This window comes from Pseudophryne corroboree, chromosome 2 (genome assembly GCF_028390025.1).
Source record: "Pseudophryne corroboree isolate aPseCor3 chromosome 2, aPseCor3.hap2, whole genome shotgun sequence".
Classification (NCBI taxonomy): Eukaryota; Metazoa; Chordata; class Amphibia; order Anura; family Myobatrachidae; genus Pseudophryne; species Pseudophryne corroboree.
Window position 1 is genome coordinate 633679386 of NC_086445.1, and position 25254 is coordinate 633704639.

The 25254-nt window shown below is 46.9% G+C and overlaps 1 protein-coding gene across 6 annotated transcripts in view; it reads right to left on the minus strand.

The window, feature by feature from the left end:
* Window positions 1–25254, minus strand: part of ANKS1A (ankyrin repeat and sterile alpha motif domain containing 1A) — a 599988-nt gene that overhangs the window by 18030 nt on the left and 556704 nt on the right. For all 6 annotated transcript variants that reach the window (XM_063954919.1, XM_063954917.1, XM_063954921.1 and 3 more), the window contains 3 exons: window positions 20236–20373; window positions 12242–12397; window positions 10746–10839 (listed from right to left, as the gene is read on the minus strand). In XM_063954919.1, the coding sequence (XP_063810989.1) occupies window positions 10765–10839; window positions 12242–12397; window positions 20236–20373 (369 nt within the window). In that variant the 3' untranslated portion in view covers window positions 10746–10764. The remainder of the gene's footprint in view (window positions 1–10745; window positions 10840–12241; window positions 12398–20235; window positions 20374–25254) is intronic.

Here is a 25254-nt window from a genome sequence, read left to right on the forward strand (position 1 = left end):
CGACCTCCCGGAGGTCCTTCAGTTTTTGCGCTTTTGTTAGGGAGATGAAGTGACCTCGAATGGAAGCTTTATGTGCTTCCCATATTATTGCAGGTGAAATCTCGTCAGTGGTATTTAGAGTGAAGAATTCTTTCAAGACTTCAGTAGTCTGGGTAAGATATTCTTTTTTCAATAGGAGGGCCGTGTTCAATCTCCATCGGAAAGTTGTGGGGGGTGCAGGGGAGGAGTCAATGGTCAGGGACACTGCTAAGTGATCTGACCATACCACCGGGGAAGTTGAAGTTCTGACCAAACCCTGCACTGTGGAGGAGTCTACCAAGAATAGATCTATTCTGGAGTGTAACTTGTGGGGGACTGAGTAGTGAGTGTACGTTCGTTCACATGGATGTAGTACTCTCCAGGCGTCGTATAGGCCCGAAGATGTTATGTAGTCTGTCAGTCGTCTGGATTCTCTGATTGTCGATGGGCTGGGGTTACTGGATTGGGTGCGGTCCCATATTAGATCTGGTACTGCATTAAAATCTCCACCAACGACCACTCGTCCCTTTGTTATTTTTTCCAGTTGAGGGCGGAAGTCGCTGAGGAAGGAACCCTGCTCCATATTGGGGGAGTAAATTGAGGCCACAGTTAAGAAAGAGTTTCCAAGTTGAAGTACTACTATATTGAAGCGGCCCTTGGGGTCTGAAAAGGAGCTCTCAACAGCGCAATGGAGTGAAGCGCGGAGTAGAATGGCGGTACCTTTACGTTTTTGGGGGGAGGTGGAGTAGAAGGCCTGGGGGTAAGCTCTCGAGGCAAGGGAGGGGTGTATCGATTTGAAATGTGTTTCTTGTAAAAGAATTATGTCCGCCCCCTGTTTTTTAAAATATTGGATGGCCATAGTACGCTTTTGGGGGGAGTTGAGTCCGTTGACATTCAGTGACACAATTTTAAGAGTCATGGGGGGTTCCAGAGCCGATTTCGGCTTAGGGAGGGACTAACCCTCGCGGGGGTAGCGCAGAGCTGTGTGGGGGGGATGTGGGCGGGACGGGAAAAGCTGGGAGAACAAAACAAGGGAGATTGGGGCCTTGCGGCCAACCGAGTATCCGGGTATGGTCGTAGTCTTAAAGACACGACGTTCAACACCTCTGACGGACTCCATCCGTATGGGAGGGAGGTCCGGTGTTGTGGGGGCGAGACCTGGGGGTGACCAGAGGAACGCCTGGTGTCAGTTGAGCATAGCAACACAAAAAGGGTTGATATGAACTTGAGCATGGGGGGGGGGGGTAGTCTGCACGGCAGGGAGGGGGATACACCCCAATATCTTTTAGGTAGGGTCTGATTGAACCGTAGGAGTTGGTGGGTTATCCCAACGACTGCTTGGTCTTGGTGTTAGGAAAAGTGTTACCCTGGCGTATACAGTTGAAATATCACAGCCTAAGATTTGAACAAGGGTGAACTTAAACCTGGAACCGTTAATGGAAATAAACATTCCTTAAGCATACAAGCGAACGCGTCATTGTGCCATCGCCGGGCGCCCGGGCGAGGCCACCCCGGGGCACCCCGCCGCCCAATCCGCAACGCCGTCAACTCAGGGCGTCGGGAAGACGGTCCGCAGGGGGGCCCGGCGGGAGGCCCCGCCCCGGCGCCCGGCGAGACCAACAGACAAACATCAACATTTATACAGATAATGATTCCAAAACATTAATCTTATGGAAAGGAAAACCTTCTGTTCATCCCTGAACTAGAAATCCTGGGAAATCAGCGGGCGGTCGACCACTCAGCTTGTGGGGGGGTTCTCGACTTTGGGTTATCTGTTGGGTCCGAAGAAGATTCAGGGGGAGAGGTCGAGAACAGTCCCAGTCGTCTTAGTACGGACAGTCCATCATCGGGGTTCTTAACTGAGTGGGTTCGGCCGTTGAACGTGAACTGTAGGGCGAATGGGAATCCCCACCTGTAGAGGATCTGGCGGTTACGTAAGGCTTTAGTGACGGGTAACATTTCTCTCCGTTTTTTGAGGGTGGAGGGAGCAAGGTCTTGGAAAACAAGGAGATTTAATCCCTTGTATGGGATAGCCGGGGTGCCTCGGCAAGCATTGAGCACTTTCGTTTTGACGTGGAAAAAGTGCATGCGGAGGATAATATCTCTAGGTGGTTGATCTGGAGGTGGTTTTGCGCGGAGGGCTCTGTGCGCTCGATCCAACAAAAATTGGTCGTCCGAGAGATCCGGGAGTAGCTGCTGAAAGAGGCCCATGAGGAATTCCGGCAGTGTAGGGGTGTCCACAGACTCGGGTACATTGCGTATTCGCAAATTATTTCTGCGCGAGCGATTTTCCAGGTCCTCTACTTGTTCGCGTATGAGGTCGACTTCCGATCGCAGTTCCGAGACCTCTTGGGTGACCACATCTTGGTAATTGCAGATGTCGTCGGTCTTGCGCTCTAACGCGTCGGTGCGGGACCCCAGGGAGGACATTTCTGTCTTAAGTTCTTGGATAGCTGCGCGCAGTTCAACTCTGAATGTGGTCGCTATGCGCTGCACTAAAGAGTCGTATGGATCCACATCGACCATAAGGGCTGAGTCAGATCTAGCCGGAGAGGATCCCGTATCTTGTGTGTTTCCGGGTGAGACCGGGTTTTGATTCGTATTTTTGCCTCGCTTGGGGCCGAAGAATGCCGCTGAGTCACCCGGGGGTGCTTTACGGTTCCTGTTAGACATGATCCTTTTGATCTAGGATGACGCTGCGCAGGTGTATAGGGGAAAATCAAAAACTGTGAAGTGGATGGGGTGTTATCCCGTGCCGTGCAGCCGAAGGGAGGTGAATTACATATACATCCCGGAGGTTTTTTTCAGAGTATAGGAGACCGCATAGGTGGAGGCGTCAGCCACAGGGATCTGTTCAGATAGGTGTCCAGGCCACGGCTGCAGGGTTGCTTTTAATATAGGTGACCCCGGGATCGGAGTATATGATAGTGAGTGAGGATTCCGAGATAGTTCAATCAGGAGTGCCTGAGGATCCGAGATGGCCGCCGTGGTACATGCAGGCCTGCAGAATCACTGATTAAATGTTGCCCCAGTGCCTTTTGGGCTGTGTGGCCCCGTCTGGTGGGTGACTGGGGGGTTGGGATTGGAAGTGGAGCAGTGTGGGGAAGCGGAGGGTACGCTGGGCGCCGCTGTGGGACCCGTTTCCGACTCTTCTTGGGCCTGGAGATCGCCGTCGGGGAGGTGTGAAAATCGAGGCCCTGGTCTCTCAGCCGTGTAGGCCCCGATTCCGCCTGAGGTGTGCAGACCTCCTGGACTTGCCCCGTGCACGGGGGGGTGTCTGTAGCTGTGTGTAGAGTCGGGTGGGAAGGTAAGAGGCTGCAGGGGTGCCGGCAAGCAGTGAGGGGACTTACTTGTGTGAGGGCCGCCGGGCGTCCGTCCGGTCCGTTTCCGGCCTTCTATCTCCGGGTCCCCGGGTAGATGGGTCTCTAGAAGTGCTTGGCCGGCCTTGGGTGGGTCCTCCTCAGCTGCTGGCAGCGGGTACTTCAGGATACGGGCCCCGGAACGAGTCCGAGAAGCGGTCCGTGGGTTCCTGGAGCCTTCCTCGGGGAAGCCCGAAAATCGAGGTCCCGGCTTCGTTTGAGCTGTAGGCCGCAATCCGCAGGAGCAGTGAAAACTGCTCCCCGATTCTGCGGCTCCTTTAGGGACTCTGCAGGGGGGCCTGGGGAAGCAGTGAGGGTCGTTGTGTGCCCAGGGGGGCTTGCAGGAGGGGTCAGATTACTGTTATTCACAGGTAGTTAGAGGAGCTCAGTAACTCTGCTTCTGACTCCATTCACAGCCAGGCCACGCCCCCAGGGTTCGCCAATTATTATAGAAAATTTATACGAGACTTTTCCACCATTGTGGCGCCTATCACTGCATTAACCAAGAAAGGTGCTAATCCGTCCAAGTGGTCCGAGGAAGCTACGCAGGCCTTTCACCTTCTGAAGCAACGGTTCATCTCTGCACCAGTTCTGAAACAGCTCGACACTGACTCTCCTTTTATCTTAGAGGTAGATGCCTCCTCCGTTGGAGTAGGAGCAGTGTTATCCCAGAGGGCCAAAGATGGACATCTACATCCTTGCAGTTTCTTCTCCCGGAAGTTCTCCCCAGCTGAGCGCAACTATGCCATTGGCGATCAGGAGTTGCTGGCCATCAAGCTCGCTCTGGAGGAGTGGAGATACCTGTTGGAGGGAGCTTCCCACTCAATCACCATACTTACCGACCACAAAAATCTTTTATATCTCAAAGGCGCACAATGTCTGAATCCTCGTCAGGCCAGATGGGCACTTTTCTTCTCTAGGTTTGACTTTAAACTCCAGTTCTGTCCGGGTTCTCAGAATCGTAAGGCCGATGCCCTTTCCCGCTCATGGGAGCAAGAAAATGAGTCCGAGTCTGCAGACAAGCATCCTATTATTAATCCGTTGGCATTCTCCACGGTAGGGATGGACTCTACGCCTCCACCAGGGAAAAGTTTTGTTAAGCCAGTTCTAAGGAAGAAGCTCATGCATTGGGCCCATGCTTCCCGTTTTGCTGGACATACAGGCATTCAGAAAACCCTTGAATTTATTTCTAGGTTCTACTGGTGGCCAACTCTGAAGAAGGACGTTATGGAATTTATTGCCTCCTGCCCAAAGTGTGCCCAACACAAAGTCTCCCGCCAGTCGCCTGCGGGGCAACTGGTTCCATTATCTGTTCCCCGTCGACCATGGACCCATTTGTCGATGGACTTTGTTTCCGATCTACCTATCTGCAACAAGTTTAATACCATCTGGGTGGTAGTTGACCGGTTCACCAAGATGGCACATTTCATCCCTCTCACCGGTCTTCCGTCAGCTTCCAAGTTGGCTCAAGTATTTATACAAGAGATCTTCCGACTTCACGGTCTTCCTGAAGAGATCATCTCGGATCGTGGAGTACAATTTGTAGCCAAATTTTGGCGAAGTTTGTGTCAAGCCCTCCAAGTCAAGTTAAAGTTTTCCACGGCTTACCATCCTCAGACCAATGGTCAAACCGAGAGGGTGAATCAGGACTTGGAGGCCTTCCTCCGTATATATGTGTCTTCCTCTCAAGATGACTGGGTTCAACTCCTTCCTTGGGCCGAGTTCAGCCACAACAATCAATACCATTCCTCATCTTCTTCTACACCATTCTTCATTAATTATGGATTCCACCCTAAAGTCCCAGAATTCCAACCCCTTCCCGCAACTTCTGTTCCAGCAGTGGATGTCGCCTTGCGTCAGTTTTCAAATAACTGGAGGAACGTCCGCGCAGCCCTGCTTAAAGCCTCATCCAGGTATAAGAAGTTTGCCGATAGGAAGCGTAGAGCGGTTCCTGCTCTCAAGGTGGGTGATCGTGTGTGGTTGTCCACGAAGAATTTGAGGTTGAGAGTTCCCAGCATGAAATTTGCACCTCGCTACATCGGTCCCTTCAAGATTGAACAAGTCATCAATCCTGTTGCCTACAGATTACAGTTACCACCCTTCTTGAAAATACCCAGGACATTTCATGTTTCCTTGTTGAAACCGCTGATCCTAAATCGGTTTCATTCCGCACTTCCTCCAGCTCCCAAAGTTCAGACTCAACGGGGAGTCGAGTACGAGGTGGCCAAGATTTTGGACTCACGTTTTCGTTACGGTCAGCTACAGTATCTCATTGACTGGAAGGGCTATGGTCCTGAAGAACGCTCTTGGACCAATGCCTCAGACGTCCATGCTCCTGCCTTGGTCCGAAATTTCCACTCAAAGTTTCCTTTAAAGCCTAAGAAGTGTCCTGGGGCCACTCCTAAAGGAGGGGGTGCTGTCACGATCCGGGTATCTGGACGCCATTACCTGCCGTTTAGGTGTCTTCTGAGACTGGCCCAGCGTTCCAAATCCGGATCTCATCTGTGTCAACACTCTGCACATCCCTCCTGTCATTCTGAGACACTACCACAGCGGCGCCATGTTTGAATCCAACATGGCGTCTTCCGTCCTCCGCCGCCGTTACTGTGTTATTGCTGCAGGTTCTCAGAATCATGTATCATGCCTGCCGCGGCCTCTGCTGCCCTCCAAGTGTCTCAGCATATAACTGTCATCTGGCGTCTCCTGTCCTCCGCGGCCGGCGCCGCCATTATCATTATGTTTGCACATTTCATTTCAAACCAGTTTTCCCTCCAGGTTCCAGCATGGGCGCAGCCATGTTGGATTTGATCACATGCTCCAATTCCTCCAATCCACCGTCGCTGGAATCTGCATAATTGCCCAGCCAATGCCTGCATAGCAGCAGGTATAAGTATCCTGTGTCTGGGCCAGATAGATGTCAGTGCTTTGAATGTCATACCTTGTTCCAGTCTCTCTCTCCTGTGGTTTGTTTCTCCAGGTTCCAGCTCCTGTCTCCAGCATCCACGAAGAGACCCGCACCTGCTTTCCATCCTGCGGTGCAGCCTGACTTTGCAATCCTCTGTGACTGATCCAGCTTTCAGTTATTACTTCGTTTGCTTCCAGCTTCCAAGCTTTCAGCTATTAACCCATCTGTTTCCAGCAACCTGCTTCCAACAGAATTCAGCCTCCTTAAAGAGCCGGTGCTCTCCCAGCGGATTTCTTCTTACCAGCAGTATCCACTACCACCGGTAACCACTCTTCATTTCATCTGTTTCCACGCACCCTAGCATCTTTCAGTTTTAACTCCGTGTCTCCACCATCTGGCTGGTTCCGTCCAGTGACTCCTACAGTGCATTCCAGTTACCAGCATCATCTCATACACCTACTGGCGTGTTCCTCGGTTGTCTCCACTACTACAGCTTGGCCTGGTAAGGTTATTCTACCCAAGGACTATAACATCCGTTCTGCAACCTACCAGTGCCCTGTTATACCTTTTATGGTTTAGTGATCCAGGAACTGTATTATCTGCCACTGCTAGTACTGACTGTGAACGCTGTTGTGATTATACGGAGTCTGTTTAATAAACTTTCATTTGACTTTTAACCTGCTTGTCATGGTCACACCTTCGGGTTTCCTTCCACACTTACATGTCCAGGGGTCTGATTAAACCATCTAAGTTTTAACTTCATTCCAGCCCCTACAACTGAGGCTTCCTCCTGTCAGCCTAAACCCTCAGTTGTGACAATTCTGGAGTTCCTGGGCTTTTTCCATCGGGAGAAAAACCCTCTTTTGTTCTGTGTCCAGAATCATGCCTAAGAAAGATAGCCAAGTCGTTGGAACCAACTGTGACTTTGGTAGATTTAGAATCCAGCCATGCTGCTGCAGCACTCTCAGAGAGAGCGACACGCTTTTCTGCAACTGTTCCTTTGATCTCGCTTTTATCAGGCGATCGTCCAAGTACGGGATAATCGTGACTCCTTGCCTGCGCAGGAGCACCATCATTTCCGCCATTACCTTGGTGAAAACCCTCGGGCCGTGGAAAGCCCAAACGGCAACGTCTGAAACTGGTAATGACAGTCCTGTACAGCGAATCTCAGGTATGCCTGATGAGGAGGATATATGGGGACGTGAAGGTATGCATCCTTTATGTCTAGTGACACCATAAAATCCCCCCCTTCCAGGCTGGAGATAACTGCCCTGAGCGATTCCATCTTGAACTTGAACCTTTTTAAGTACAAGTTCAGGGATTTTAGAATTAGAATGGGTCTGACCGAGCCATCCGGTTTCGGGACCATAAACAGGGTTGAATAGTACCCTTTTCCCTGTTGTATTAGGGGGACCTTGATAATCACTTGCTGTAGACACAGCTTTTGAATTGCAGCTAAAACTATTTCCCTCCCTGGGGTTGAAGCTGGTAAAGCCGATCTGAAGAATCGGCGAGGAGGCACGTCTTCGAATTCTAGCTTGTAGCCTTGGGATACAATTTCCATCGCCCAAGGATCCACGTCCAACTGAACCCAGACGTGGCTGAAGAGTCGAAGACGTGCCCCCACCGGTGCTGACTCCCTCAGTGGAGCCCCAGCGTCATGCGGTGGATTTAGTAGAAGCCGGGGAGGACTTCTGCTCCTGGGAACTGGCCGTAGCCGGCATTCTTTTCCCTCTACCCTTACCTCTGGCGAAGAATGAAGAGCCCCGACCTCTTCTGGACTTATGCGAACGAAAGGACTGCATCTGATACTGTGGTGTTTTCTTTTGCTGTGGGGGAACGTTAGGCAAAAAGGTAGATTTACCCGCGGTAGCTGTGGAAACCAGGTCCGCGAGACCTTCCCCAAATAAAACCTCACCATTGTAAGGCAAAACTTCCATATGCCTCTTTGAGTCAGCATCACCCGTCCATTGGCGGGTCCACAGTGCTCGCCTAGCAGAAATCGCCATGGCGTTGGCCCTCGAACCTAGCAGCCCAACGTCTCTCTGAGCGTCTCTCATATATAATACTGCATCCTTAATGTGACCTAGGGTCAATAAAATGGTATCCCTATCTAGGGTATTAATGTCAGCTGACAAGGTATCTGTCCAAGCTGCTACTGCGCTGCAAACCCAAGCCGATGCTACTGCCGGTCTGAGCAAAGCGCCCGTATGTGTATAAATTGATTTTAGAGTCGTTTCCTGTCTGTGATCAGCAGGATCCTTGAGGGCTGCCGTGTCTGGAGACGGTAGCGCCACCTTCTTGGATAAGTGCGTTAAAGCCTTGTCCACCCTGGGCGAGGATTCCCACCGTACCCTGTCCTGTGCAGGGAAAGGATACGCCATAAGAATTCTTTTGGGAATCTGTAGTTTTTTGTCTGGGGTTTCCCAAGCCTTTTCACATAACGCGTTAAGCTCATGAGATGGGGGAAACGTTACCTCAGGTTTCTTTTCCTTAAACATGTGTACCCTCGTGTCAGGGACAGAGGGGTCATCTGTGATATGCAAACATCTTTTATTGCAATAATCATATAATTGAATACTTTTGGCCACCCTTGGGTGTAACCTTGCTTCATCGTAGTCGACACTGGAGTCAGAATCCGTGTCGGTATCAGTGTCTGCTATTTGGGATAGGGGACGTTTTTGAGACCCTGAATGGCCCTGTGACGCCGTCAAAGCCATGGATTGACTCCCTGAACTCTGTTACATAAGAGATTAGACAAAGCAGAGTCACATTTGCATTTAACACATTCCACATGTCCAACCAATCAGGTGTCGGCGTTGCCGACGGAGACACCACAATCATCTGCTCCACCTCCTCCTTAGATGAGCCTTCCGCTTCAGACATGCCGACACACGCGTACAGACACCCCCACACACACAGGGATATGTTTATATGGAGACAGTTCCCCAATAAGGCCCTTTGGAGAGACAGAGAGAGAGTATGCCAGCACACATCCAGCGCCAACTGACACTGGAAATCAATTCCCAGACAAACAGCGTTTATATATATATATATATATATATATATATATAAATCTATCTATCAATATACACTCACTGCGCCAATTATAAGTGCCCCCCCCCCTCTTTTTTGCCCTCTGTCACCGTGTTCAGCAGGGGAGAGTCCGGGGAGCCAGCTTCTCTGCATGTGCTGTGGAGAAAATGGCGCTGGTTAGTGCTGTGGGATCAAGCTCCGCCCCCTCAGTGGCGGGCTTCGGTCCCGCTCAATTTTTTTTTTTAACACTGGCGGGGGATTGTATAATCTACTGCCTCTGCAGCCTATATAACTCTAATAGCCAGTCCTAGAGGTTTATTGCTGCCCAGGACGCCCCGCCTACGCCCTTCAGTGCCCGCTGTGTGCGTGTGGGAGCAATGGCGCGCAGCGTTACCGCTGCGCGTTACCTCAGAGAAGATCTGAAGTCTTCTGCCGCCTGTAAAGTCTTCTTTCTTCTTATACTCACCCGGCTTCTATCTTCCGGCTCTGTGAGGAGGACGGCGGCGCAGCTCCGGGACGAACGGCGAGGGTGAGACCTGCGTTCCGACCCTCTGGAGCTAATGGTGTCCAGTAGCCTAAGAAGCAGAGCCTATCATTTAAGTAGGTCTGCTTCTCTCTCCTCAGTCCCACGATGCAGGGAGCCTGTTGCCAGCAGTGCCCCCTGAAAATAAAAAACCTAACAAAATTCTTTTTCAGAGAAACTCAGGAGAGCTCCCCTGTAATGCACCCTATCTCCTCTGGGCACAGGATCTAACTGAGGTCTGGAGGAGGGGCATATAGGGAGGAGCCAGTGCACACCCATCTAAAGTTCTTTATAGTGCCCATGTCTCCTGCGGAGCCCGTCTATACCCCATGGTCCTTACGGAGTCCCCAGCATCCTCTAGGACGTAAGAGAAATATAAATATCTCCCACAGTGAAAATCAATCATTAAGAAGCTCTTTGATGAGAAAAGGATCTTGGCCATCATGGCTTCAATAAATTCAGCATACTTTAATTTGAAAAATTACAGTCTCTTCTTTCAAATACCCCTTTCCATTTTTTGGTGATCACTAGAAAATAACCAAATATTAAGGAGCATATGATGTATGAGGGGATTGTAACACCCATCTTGACTTCAAGTAAATGAATGACACCCTCAATTGAAAGAAGAGAGTCTACTCTTTTTAAACAATGTGCCTCTTTAATAATCATTGTCTGGTGACACAGACAAAAAACAAAAACAAAATGGAAATTGAAGTCAAAATACCATCAGACAGAAAAGTACCAATCAACCGTTAGCACAGAGGTGAGGCAGGTTAAATCAACTTAAAAAATAAAATATAACTGGTGCGCTCTTTACTTTTGCCTATGGCTGTCCTCTCTAGCGATCATAAACAGTTTCTGGCTTTAATTTATTACTATTACTCTTTATTATTTTGTAACTCACTTCAGATGCAAGCTACGGCCTACTGCTTGGGGTCCACAGTCCATGACACACTTCCATGAGGGGCTACGGGCTGCTCACATTCTAAGGACTCCATCTGATGTGGAAATGTAAGCATGTTATGCACTGCATGACTTAAACAATCCTATGATCACTTTCATACATTTTCATGACAATTCTTTTATATGGTCTGTCTATTTCATACATAAATAAAAATTAAAGAGAAACTACACTGCTCCTACAGCCTATGAACCCAGTGTGTTTTAAATATTAGGTCTTAGATGTGCAGACCATTCCATGAAACTTTAGACAATAATGTAAACTATACATTTTGGAGAAAATTACTAACACGTGAGTATTTTAATGTATTTGAAATTAAATCCATCTTGAGTTTAGCTGACAGGTACATTACAAAACCATATTACACAATGGTAATCAGTTAAGGATGGCAGAAAGACCATGGAAGAAAATTTGCAAAAACTATGACCTGTAATTGCTAGATTAGGATACTCTGGTGGAGAAAGGTAAAGTAAAAAAATGCTAGAAACTGAAAAGATGACAGTGATTACTGAAATGCAGTTATATTACACAATAGGCTAGTAACAAATATTACAGTGAGTTATGGACATATCTTATTCAAGTTGATTTGGAGATAGGGTTTCTAGAAAATCAGGCAGGCTTTACATAATTTAAAGTATCAAAATATAATAAATTGCAGTTACCAGTATCTTTATTTTTTCGCACCATGCCTCTAGTCTCGCCTTGCTTATAAAAAAAATTATTTATATTTAGTCAAGCTTCTGCTAGTCATGTTTGTATGTATGTATGATTATTATTGAACAGGTAGTTTTTAACATTGATTTCTTTGCTTTTTTTTTTTTTTAATATAAACACTAAGTGCAGTATCCAATTAGCCGTAGTAATTTACCAGCCTGGGGATTTCCAATTAGACCCAATGCCATAGCATGCCTGGTATTTATTTTTTTATTTTTTTTAAGCAAAACCAAACACACGACAAGCATGCATTGCTGATCGCAGCCGTGAAAACACATAGGTCCACGCTAATTGGAGCGGTCCCGGGAAAAAAAATGCTCCAAAAAATAAAAATGTGAAAATGCCCCATTTTTCGTGGCTAAAAAGAGTCCGGACCGTCTGGATAAAATGTGTCCTATCTATACTCTGTACTAGGTTGGTGTGTGGGTTAATTTGAATAATTTGAATCTTAAAATGCAAAATCTTGTTTCTTATGTTCATATTTGAAAATGCTGCTCTAGAGATGGATGTGAGAATGCTTATTTTTTTTTTTGCAATTTTTTTTTTAATAAAAAACATCAATATTGCCACTTACAGTTATCTTACATTTTTACTAAAATTCAGAACATAAAAAGGACGTAAAAGTAGCATTCAGAGAGCATTAGTAAAAATGAGTTTCCTATACAAGGATATCAAAATACACAGATATAATTATTTGCTTGTGAAAAATAATATTTAGTACTTACATTCTGCCGCCTTATACTACCACGTGGCTTAGGGACAGGTTTTGAGGGTCGAGAGACCAATGCTTCAGGGAGACGGGATTTCTGGGCCTGTATGGCCAGTTGATAAGCAACCTCAAAGGCCTGTCCTAGAGTGAGAATAATTTCATAGGCCTGGTTCTGTATAGAGTAACAGAGAGAGTGACTTTAGGTAAACATAGTACATGACAAAATCATTTCACTAACTGTAGTTTCCAACAGGAAAGGAAAACAGGAAAGAATAACTATTGTTTAGGCCAATCTAATGGAATACATACTATTTACCGATGCGCAGGATGCAAGTTGTCAAGATTCCGACAGCGGCATCCCACCCGCCAGAATGCCAGCAGCAGGGTGAGCGCCAAGAGACACCTTGCAGGCTCGCCAAGCTGCGAGCCAGACTCTATTCTCAGTCTATGGGTGTCATGTACACCCACGAGTGGGAATAGGCCCTGCGCACCAGGATTCCGGCTGTTGCCATTGTCGGCTGTCGGGATTCTGGGTCGATATTCCTGACAGATGGCAAATTGATTGCATCCCCAACTAGCACTAGTCTTTGAAGATACAGAAATGTAGAAACTTTATAGCTGGAACACAAACTTTCTGAATGCAATGTATATATATCAGAATAGGGGACATAAATAGCAATGACAATATAGTAACGGTATGTTATGCTGTATATACCCTCTCCCACATGGCAACGTGATGATGTTATTCATCCAAAATGGTCACCTCAAATTTTTACTTTCACTGATGGTTAGAATGGACTCACTTCAGGTAAATGACATGGGGTGGTGGGTGGCAATTGTAACACACACAAAGAAACTTATTTCGTTGCATGTACCAAATGCTAGATGTTTGTGGTACACAGTAGGATGTAAGGCGCTGTCAATATTTTGAATTATGTGTTATAATTTGCCTATACAAGATGTCAACACATAGCTACACACTGCCATTTTGAGTCAATCTGCACATCTATTCTCAACATGTCAGCCATCAAAACCATGAAGAGAAAGAGGGGAATTTCACTGTGATGTATAATCTTTGTATTCAGAATGTGTGTGTTCAGTGCCAAGCAATTACTAAACAGTTTGTCTTTAGTGCCATAATTTTTTCCCTGTCCTGCCCACAACTGCTGGTAAAAATATGCAAAGCAAGAAAAATATGCAAAGCAAGAAACGGAGAATTATATTTAAGAAGTTACTTTTATTCATATACAGTAAAATACGACCTATAAAGTGCTTCTCTGATGCCGGTTTAGATTAGGTGGCACAAAGTATCACTTGGTTCTGCTGCCTTGAATTACACCACAGGCTACTCAACCTATGCATCATGTTAAGCCTTTTTGATATAAGTTTTCGGCAGATCTTATTCCAAAATGAATATTACTAAGTAGTTATGCATTACAACTAATACGCTGAAAACAGAAGTAGTTTGTATTTGCCATGTAAGGAGAAATAAACAATCTACCCAACAAGCCAAAATTGCATACTGAAATTTATAAAAAAGTGAATTAAAAAGCAAAACGTGATTATTTTTTCCTACCCACCACAAAAAAAAAAAAAAAGGGATTTTTTTACTCAAAGTTTCTCATTTGCCAAGCTATAGACAGATGACCAGTGCACTGTTCTGTAGAGGCCACATGCCTAGACGCCCATGAAGCCCCTACTGATCTAGTTGCCTGAGCCTTCAAATATTTTGGAACCAGAATTGAACTGCTCCCACATAAACCTGGCAGATTAATTCCGTAATCTACTGAGCAATAGTATTCTTAGATGCAAAAATGGAATTAAAATGGAATGGAATTACTAAGGAATTACTAAGTAATCACGTGACCGGAATGGGTCCCTTCGTGTGGTCCGTCGCCTGGCAACAGGACACTGGGCTTGTCGGAGGCTTGGCCCTGTGCCGGTCACGTGACCGGACGCCAACCAATAGGAACAAGTCTGTGTTCCATATACAGGAAACTGGAGCGTATTTGCGTTCCAGATATAGGAAATGACCCAGCGATCATGTGACCGGAAACCGGCCTTTATATTTATTGTAATTATACAAAAAGGGTCTTGCATTAATAAAAACATGATGTATGAATGATATTACAGTCTCAGAGTCTGTCACTATACTTGGGAACTGGATAGAATTTTGTTTTATTCATTATTTAAATGTTTCTAATTTGACACACCTGTTTCATATGGGCTATTAGCACTGCTATATAAAGGGCACCCAGTCACTGCAACACATCACCTTGATAAAGCTGTGCTAAACAGCGAAACGCGTCGGTGGATTGGCTGGACTCTGATTCTTCATCCCCTTACAACCGCCTAGAAGTCGGATATAGGAACTTTTTCCATCAGCGAATTGGACATCTGCACGTTTTGGACCTGAGCGACCAATCGGACCAAGTAGCATCTTGAACCAAGCCAGTAAGGTCATTCTAACTGCAGTTGGTAATAATACCATTCGCATATATTTGTTCCTGGACTGTGGCACTATTCCTGGGGATGAACTGGTTCATTTGAGTACCGGCCAACAATATATATTCCATACCAAGTATACGGGACTTTTTAAATTTCTTGCAGTGCTATATTATGCCCTAATTTCAATTAGATACACTTTTGTTTTAATCATCTGTTGCAACAGTATTAATTTATTTTTATCACTTTATTAAAATTGTTAGTAAATTCTTATCCAGTTTCCCAGCGCTTTTTCTTGTTTATTGTTGTAATAGTATTCTTAGAGTCTAGTCAGTCTCTTAAGATCATACAACACAAAAAAGACTATCTGTACAATAAATTATTTTCATCCTCTCAACATAATTCTTACTACAGCCAAAGGGTGACTGGACTCCCTTCATCGCGAGACTCTTAAAACAAAGCAGAAAATTGGATTTTAAATACCTACCGGTAAATCCTTTTCTCGTAGTCCATAAGGGATATTGGGGACACATTAGTACGATGGGTATAGACGGGGTCCAAAGGAGCCAGTGCACGTTAAATTTCTTCCACTGGGTGTGCCTGCTCCTCCCCTCTATGCCCCCTCCTACAGGCAGTTATAGGTAAAACAGTGCCGAAGGAGAAATTACATACTTGAGAGAAGGAACATAACAACGAGAAGTGAGGCGAGATTTATACACCAGCACACCATAACATAACTGGGCCAGCAACTTCTGGCAACATAACAGCAACGGCTGAACAGGTAACAGCCAACAGAGAACCTGCAGAAAGTCACCGCACAGAGGCGGGCGCCCAACATCCCTTATGGACTACGAGAAAAGTATTTACCGGTAGGTATTTAAAATCCTATTTTCTCTAGCATCCATAAGGGATATTGGGGACACATTACTACGATGGGGATGTCCCAAAGCTTTCAGAACGGTGGGGAGCGTGCAGAGACATCTGCAGCACCGCCTGCCCAAACTAGGTATCCTCTTTGGTCAGGGTATCAAATTTGTAGAACTTCACAAAGGTGTTCTTCCCCGACCAGGTAGCGGCTCAGCATACTGTAGTTGCAAGGCCGAGACTCCATGGGCAGCTGCCCAGGAAGAGCCCACTGATCTTGTAGAGTGGGCCTTTAGAGACTTAGGAACAGGTAAGGCTGCTGACACATAGGCATGTTGGATAGTAAGTCGAATCCAACGAGCAATGGACTGCTTTGAAGAAGGGCAACCCTTCTTCTGCGCATCATAGAGCACGAACAAGGAATCAGTCTTTCTGATCCAAGCTGTACGCTTGACATCAATGCACGTACAGCATCCAATGCCACAGGAGGAGCAGAGGCGTCATAACAGGACGGAACCACAATAAGTTAATTCAGATGAAACGCGGTAACAACCTTCGGCAGGAACTACTGTTTAGTCCGTAGCTCCACTCTGTCTTCATAAAAGACCAAATACGGACATTTACACGATAAGGCCCACAATTCTGAGACACGTCTAGCAGAAGCCAGGTCCAGTAACATCACCGTCTTCCACGTGAGGTTTTTGTCTTCTACCGTCATCAGAGGTTCAAACCAGGAGGACTGTAAAAATCGTAATACCACATCCATATCCCAAGGAGCCGCAGGCGGCACAAACGGAGGTTGGATGTGAAGCACATCTTGCAAGAATGTCTGAACTTCAGGCAGTATAGCCAACTTCTTCTGGAAACAGATTGAAAGAGCCAAAATTTGTACCTTAATGGATCCCAGACGTAAGCCTTGATCCGCTCCAGCCTGCAGGAAATGAAGGAATATTCCCAAGTGAAAATCGGCAGACGGATATGTGCGTTTCTTGCACCAGGAGACGTATCTCCGCCAGATATAATGATAGTGTTTTGACGTCAAAGGTTTGCTGACTTGCACCATAGTGGCAATGACCTTTTTGGAAAATCCCTTGTGAGCTAGGATGTTCTGCTCAACTTCCATGCTGTCAAACGAAGCCGCCGTAAGTCCAGGTAGACGAACGGTCCTGGATAAAGATCTCTTCTGAGTGGTAGAGGCCAAGCGTCTTTGACGGACATGTCCAGAAGATCCGCGTACCATGCTTTCCGGGGCAAGCAGAACTGCTTGTACTCCGTGATGCTGGATCCTCTTGAGCACCTTTGGGATCAACGGAATCGGAGGAAATATGCAGACCAGCTGTTAAGGCCAAGGCGACGTCATTGCATCCACTGCGCACGCCTGTGGGTCTCTGGTTCGCGAGCAATAGAAGCAAAGTTTCTCGTTGAGGCGAGGCGTCATCATTCCGATCTGGGGGCAACCCCACCAACCGATGATTTGTTGAAATACTTGGGGATGTAGGCCCCACCCCTAAGGGTGGAGATCGTGGTGACTCAGGAAGTCCGCTTCCCAGTTGTCCACTCCCGGAATGAAGACTGCGGACAGTGCTAGTGCATTTCTTTCCGCCCAGAGGAGTATTCTTGAGACTTCTCACATGCAGGCCCTGCTTTTTGTCCCTCCTTGTCGACTGATGTACGCGACAGCCGTGGCGTTGTCCGACTGTACCTGGATTGCTTGATCCTGGAGCAGAAGGGAGGCCTGAATCAGGGCATTGTAGACAGCCCAAAGTTCCAGGATGTTGATTGGAAGTAGGGCCTCTTGTGCAGACCACCTGCCCTGGAACTGCACCCCTTGGGTGACCACCTCTCAGACTCGCAGTAGTCGTGAGGAGAATCCAATCCTGAATTCCGAAGCGTCAAATTTCCTGGAGATTGGAAGACTGCAGCCACCACAGGAGTGAAATCCTGGCCTGGGGTGACCGTTGAATCATCCGGTGAATCTGGAGATGGGAACCGGACAACTTGTTCAGGATGTCCAGTTGAAAGAGTCTGGCATGGGACCGTCCATACTGGATGGCCTTGAACAAGGCTACCATCTTTCCCTACAATCGTATGCAAAGATGAATGGAAACTCGAGTCGGTCTGAGAACCATGCAAACCATTTCCTGGAGAGTTCTCACTTTGTCCTCTGGGAGGAACACTTTCTGTGCTACAGTATCCAGTAGCATTCCCAGAAACAGGAGCCGCTGAGATGGCTCCGGGTGGGACTTCTGTAAATTGAGGATCCACCCGTGGTGTGACAGAAGGAGTATAGTGCGATCTATATGGAGCAGTAGGAGCTCTCTGGAACTCGCTTTTATCAGGAGATCGTCCAGGTAAGGGACCACGTTGACCCCCTGGACCCTGAGCTGGAACATCATTTCCACCATCACCTTGTGAGTCTTCCAATCACCTTTGTGATCACCCTCGGAGCTGTAGACAGGCCAAAGTGTAATGCCTGGAACTGGTAGTGATCATTCATCAGGGCGAACTTCAGATAGGCCTGATGAAGAGGCCAAATTGGGATATGGAGGTAGGAGTCCTTGATATCCAGGGACACTAGGAAATCGTGACGTTCCAGGCCCGCGATCACTGCCTTATTAGATAGGCGAGAGACTGGGACGTCTACAGCCGGAGATTCTTCCCAGAACTTTGTACTCTCAGGGGCAAAGAGGAATGTATGCAAAAACCTTTTTGACACCTGATATTGTTAATCTGGGTTCTTCCAGGCTAGCTTAAATAAATCATCTACGTAATTCTTTAGGATCAGGAAATGTGTCCGTTTGTCTTGAGGGAGGAAAAACGACTGCTGAGTTGCAGTGTCCTCTAGGGGGAGCTTTAGCACATCCCTTATAGCTAAAATGAGGGGTTCAATACCCTGTGTAGTAGTGGAATCCCCACTTATGGGATCCACATCGACCCCATCATCCTGTATATCATCATCAGTATTTGATAGAAGTGCAGGTAAAGCACGTTTATGTGGACCTGCAGTAGAGAGGGGGGATGGGGAGCATCAGTCCTGGCAGCTAAAGCTGCTACTGCTGTTTGCCGTGAGTTGAGATGACATATCAGACATCATAGTTTTGATAGCCCCCAGCCAGGTGGGCTTGTGACTCTCCCCCTCAATATCCTCAGCATTTTGTGAGGACTGACTACACTGCTCACATGATATGGAACCAGATGAAAGAGGGGAGAATCTGGCATGCATAATTTTTGTTTTTCCATAATGAAAACACAACACACATACAACACAGGCTGATTATAATGCAAGCCTGCCTTATTGCATGTGAGAGGAGACACAGAGGAAGAGAGGACGCAGCACACCCAACGCTGCAGAGCCCCAGTGAGGCTGTCAGCGTTTTTATGTAACAGTGAAAACTGCTTATACAATGTAATTCCCTCAGAGGAATATTATCTGTGCGCAATTAGCGGCTCTCCTCTAATCAACACCCTGTACCAGTGATCCAGCGTGTGACAGTCTGGAGGAACTGTGTGAGGCTGCTTCTTATGCAGAGGAAAACGTCCAAATGCCGCTGAGCCTGCTCTGAATTTAGCTCCGCCCACCGTAATGGTGCCGGAGCTACCTAGATTTATTTATACTGGCCCTGTCTCTTAACCATGCTGTAGCCTCGCATGAATGTTTGGTACAGCCATCAATAGCCAGTCTCACGCATGGGCTATAACGGGTCCCTCCTGGTGGGGACCCGTTATAGCCCCTGCGTGAGACTGGCTAGTATGCCTCACCCGCGTTTCTGCCGCACCAAGAACCGGGGGATCCCCCCTAGCGGGTGTGTACTGCCCACGACGATCACCTTCAGGCAGTGTTAGGGGTGTGTGGCGTGCTGCGGTTGCGACAGCCAAGTCGCAGTGCCCCGCTGAACAACCAACCCCTCAGGACGGTGGTCCTGCAGCAGGGAAGCGGCACTGCACCTCATGAGACCGGTGACCGTCCCCTCCCCTAACTCCCACGGTGCAGGTATGCTGTTGCCCAAACAGCATACCGAAATAAACAAAAGTTTAAAATAAAATGAAGAAAAACCCTGGAGCTAGCAGTGTGTGCACTTTTTTCTAAATTGCCTGGGGCATAGAGGGGAGGAGCCAGCACATCCAGTGGAAAAAATTTAAAGTGCACTGGCTCCTTGGACCCCGTCTATAGCCATCGTACTAATGGGTACCCAATATTCCTTATGAATGCTAGAGAAACTACAAATTCTTGATTATAGCTGATTCTCAAGACCACCTTGGACTGAAAAACACAAAATGATGCGCGGCTCAAACTCTAGGGGCCGAAGAGATGTGCAACTCAAACACCACTTTCCACATTAGCAATTTAAGGGTTTGACTCCATGCGCAATGCAACTAGGATGCACAAGGAGACTGTGCTGATTCATTTAAGCCTGCATATGGAGCAGAACAGAACTTCTATTGAAAAAAAGCTGTGGCTGCTATATTGTAGCACTTCGTATGCACATTCAGAGACTCAGGCGCACACAGATATACATGAGTAATGTATCAAATTAATCAGCACAATCTCGCTGTGCATCCTAGTCGCATTAAGCTGTGACCAAGATGCATTTTTGACAAAAAAAGACGACTAATGCTAGAAGATTTCACGCTTGTAGACTGCAGCAAAGATGTATGAGGACATACGGCATCTGTACAATGGTTCAGATAGATTTATCTCACCACATCGGCAGTGCTGAAAACATGGCAGTAATGGTGGCTGGTCTGCAGATCCTTGGTGATATAGGCAAATGTGCATAAGTCCTCCGGATCCTGAGCTGCACATGATATGTTTCGTATCTCATGTTCTGCAATTACATTCTGAAAGAATTTGAGAATAAAAAATAAGTTAATATAAAGATCTGTTCTCAATTAGGAACAAATAATATAATTTAAGAATGGTCAATAAGCCAGTTAACACAAATAAAGTCCACAGTTTAACATTTTTTTATTTATTTATTTATTTTTAACAATGAGGGACTTATGTATTTGAAAACACAGATAAAAAAATAACAATAAAAATAAAAATGATGAGTATTATAACACAGTATGAAGACATCACCTTTCAAAAAGAACTACAATGCAACTTACATATTTATAAATAAATAAAATTCTGAAAGGCTATAGAAACATTAACATACTCATTTTTTTTTAGATTTTTAGCTACTTTATTAACCACTTTCCTGGTGTGGTCGCATCATATGCGACCACACCAGACTGGGTTTTCCCTGAAATGGTTGCATCTGATGCGACCAGTCATAAAACCTACTGTGCGGCTGCTGTAAGATATTCTTCCAGCAGCAGTTGCTATGGGAGAGACCTCACAGATCCAGTGCTTCCCTCCCTCCTAGTGCCTGTCATGTTGCCGATAGGCAGCCCAGCAGCAACAGAGATCAGCAGCCACTGGTGAAATGTTAAAAACCAACCCCTCACCTTGTGTGTGGCCACCAAAGCAGCTTCTGGTAATATATAGTCACGAAGGTCCGACATATCACCACTGATGTTTGTACCTATGCTTGCAATTTTTTTTTTATTTTTAAAAAAAATCCTATTGGATGGGTTTTAAATAAATGTACTTAACCTAAATCAATCCTAAAAATAAATTAGCCAGTTACAGATGTGTCCTCTTACCACCTTGCTGCAGTCACGCTGAACAGCCCTTGAAGTCATGTCATGCTGTGGCGTAACTCTGCAGTGCTGATCGTCTTTTTTGCATTTTTCCACTAAAATGAATCTCAGATGCAGCGTAATGTATTTGGATGCACAAGCAGCTTCTGCTGATTAAAATGATAAGCAGCATTTCTACATTCTGTGTGTAAGTGCGGCTCTATCTGCAGCCGAAATGCCATGTTACAGTATTTTCCATGAAAACATTGTAGCATGGCATTTTGTATGCAAATACAGTCACAGTCACACACAGAACATAGACATGCTGTGTATCATTTTAATCAGCAGAAGCACATTGTGCGTCCTATTACACTAATTTGCATCTAAGATGTATTTTTGTGGCAAAAACACACACAAAAAAGACGCTCTGCGCTACTGAATCATACTGCACTTACGAGTTACGTGTAATGCAACCTGTAGCGCAAGGAGCAAAGATGTAAGAGGACACATCTGTAAGTGGTTAAAAGAAGGATTTTTTGTTCTTATAATCACTCTAATTAAGAACCCAGGCTCTGGCAAGAAGTAACATAAGAGTTAGTTGTAATTAAAGAAGAGGTTTTATTGCTAAACAATGTATCCATAACGCTTAACACATATATTAGTTAATGCCTGCTGGCAAAGGGAAGGTTATGTAATGAAAAGTTAACGCAGCATAGATGGATGAAAGTACCAAGCTTTAGGTGAAACCAATGGTATATAAAAAGAAATAAATGTATTATACAGTATAATATACATACACACATTTAATAATAAGATTTTACTCACCGGTAAATCTATTTCTCGTAGTCCGTAGTGGATGCTGGGTACTCCGTAAGGACCATGGGGAATAGACGGGCTCCGCAGGAGACTGGGCACTCTAAAGAAAGATTTAGGTCTACCTGGTGTGCACTGGCTCCTCCCCCTATGACCCTCCTCCAAGCCTCAGTTAGGACACGGTGCCCGGAAGAGCTGACACAATAAGGAAGGATTTTGAATCCCAGGTAAGACTCATACCAGCCACACCAATCACACCATATAACTTGTGATAGGAACCCCGGTTAACAGTATGATAACAATGGAGCCTCTGAACAGATGGCTCGCAATAACAACCCGATTTTTGTAACAATAACTATGTACAAGTATTGCAGACAATCCGCACTTGGGATGGGCGCCCAGCATCCACTACGGACTACGAGAAATAGATTTACCGGTGAGTAAAATCTTATTTTCTCTGACGTCCTAGTGGATGCTGGGTACTCAGTAAGGACCATGGGGATTATACCAAAGCTCCCAAACGGGCGGGAGAGTGCGGATGACTCTGCAGCACCGAATGAGCAAACTCTAGGTCCTCCTCAGCCAGGGTATCAAACTTGTAGACTCTTGCAAAGATGTTTGAACCCGACCAAGTAACAGCTCGGCAAAGTTGTAAAGCCGAGACCCTTCGGGCAGCCGCCCAAGATGAGCCCACCTTCCTTGTGGAATGGGCTTTTACAGATTTAGGCTGCGGTAGTCCCACCGCAGAATGCGCCAGCTGAATAGTGCTACAAATCCAGCGCGCGATAGTCTGCTTAGAAGCAGGTGCACCCAGCTTGTTGGGTGCATATAAAATAAACAGCGAGTCAGTTTTCCTGACTCCAGCCGTCCTGGAAATATAAATTTTCAGGGCCCTGACAACGTCCAGAAACTTGGAATCCTCCAAGTCCCTAGTAGCCGCAGGCACCACAATAGGTTGGTTCAAGTGAAAAGCTGATACCACCTTCGGGAGAAACTGAGGACGAGTCCTCAACTCTGCCCTATCCATATGGAAAATCAGATAGGGGCTTTTACAGGACAAAGCCGCCAATTCTGACACACGTCTGGCCGAAGCCAGAGCCAACAACATAACCACTTTCCACGTGAGATATTTTAAATCCACAGTCTTAAGTGGCTCAAACCAATGTGATTTCAGAAACTCCCAAAACCACATTGAGATCCCAAGGTGCCACTGGGGGCACAAAAGGAGGCTGAATATGCAGAACTCCCTTGACAAAAGTCTGAACTTCAGGCAGTGAAGCCAGTTCTTTCTGGAAGAAAATCGAGAGGGCCGAGATCTGGACCTTAATGGACCCCAATTTGAGGCCCAACGTCACACCTGCTTGCAGGAAATGCAGGAATCGACCCAGTTGAAATTCCTCCGTTGGGGCCTTCTTGGCCTCACACCAAGCAACATATTTTCGCCAAATGCGGTGATAATGTTTTGCGGTGACATCCTTCCTGGCCTTGATCAGGGTAGGGATGACTTCCTCCGGAATGCCTTTTTCCTTTAGGATCCGGCGTTCAACCGCCATGCCATCAAACACAGCCGCGGTAAGTCTTGGAACAGACAGGGTCCCTGCTGCAGCAGGTCTTGTCTGAGCGGCAGAGGCCAAGGGTCCTCTGCAAGCATCTCTTGAAGCTCCGGGTACCAAGCCCTTCTTGGCCAATCCGGAGCCACGAGAATAGTTCTCACTCCTCGCTTTCTTATTATTCTCAGTACTTTGGGTATGAGAGGTAGAGGAGGAAACACATAAACCGACTGGTACACCCACGGTGTCACTAGAGCGTCCACAGCGATCGCCTGAGGGTCCCTTGACCTGGCGCAATATCTTTTTAGCTTTTTGTTGAGGCGGGACGCCATCATGTCCACCTGTGGTTTTTCCCAACGGTTTACCAGCATCTGGAAGACTTCTGGATGAAGTCCCCATTCTCCCGGGTGGAGGTCGTGCCTGCTGAGGAAGTCTGCTTCCCAGTTGTCCACTCCCGGAATGAACACTGCTGTCAGTGCTAACACATGATTCTCTGCCCATCGGAGAATCCTTGTGACTTCTGCCATTGCCCTCCTGCTTCTTGTGCCGCCCTGTCTGTTTACATGGGCGACCGCCGTGATGTTGTCTGATTGGATCAGTACCGGCCGGTTCTGAAGCAGGGGTCTTGCTTGGCTTAGGGCATTGTAAATGGCCCTTAGCTCCAGAATATTTATGTGAAGCGAAATCTCCTGATTTGACCACAGTCCTTGGAAATTTCCTCCCTGTGTGACTGCACCCCAGCCCCGAAGGCTGGCATCCGTGGTCACCAGGACCCAGTCCTGTATTCCGAATCTGCGGCCCTCTAGTAGATGAGCCCTCTGCAGCCACCACAGCAGCGACACCCTGGTCCTTGCCGACAGGGTTTTTCGCTGTTGCATCTGGAGATGGGACCCGGACCATTTGTCCAACAGGTCCCACTGGAAAGTCCTTGCGTGGAACCTTCCGAATGGAATCGCCTCGTACGAAGCTACCATTTTTCCCAGGACTCGTGTGCATTGATGTACCGACACCTGTCCCGGTTTTAGGATGTCTCTGACTAGAGATGACAACTCCTCGGCTTTTTCCATTGGAAGAAACACTTTTTTCTGGTCTGTTTCCAGAATCATTCCCAGGAACAGAAGACGGGTCGTCGGGACCAGCTGTGACTTTGGAATTGAGAATCCAGTCCTGCTGTTGCAGCACTTCCCGAGAAAGTGCTACCCCCTTACCAACTGTTCCTTGGACCTCGCCTGTATCAGGAGATCGTCCAAGTACGGGATAATTAAAACTCCCTTCTTGCGAAGGAGTATCATCATTTCGGTCATTACCCATGGTAAAGACCCTCGGTGCCGTGGATAATCCAAACGGCAGCGTCTGGAACTGATAGTGACAGTCCGGTACCACAATCTTGAGGTACTCCTGGTGAGGAGGGTCAATGGGGACATGCAGGTAAGTATCCTTGATGTCCAGAGAGACCCTGTAATCCCCCTCGTCCAGGATCGCAATAATCGCCCTGAGCGATTCCATCTTGAACTTGAATCTTTTGTTATATGTGTTCAAGGATTTTAAATTTAAGATGGGTCTCACCGTACCGTCCGGTTTCGGTACCACAAACATTGTGGAAAAGTAACCCTTTTCCTGTTGAAGGAGGGGTACCTTGATAATCACTTGCTGTGAATACAGTTTTTTGGATAGCCACCAACACTGCCTCCCTGGCAGAGGGAGTTGCCGGTAAGGCAAATTTTAGGAAACG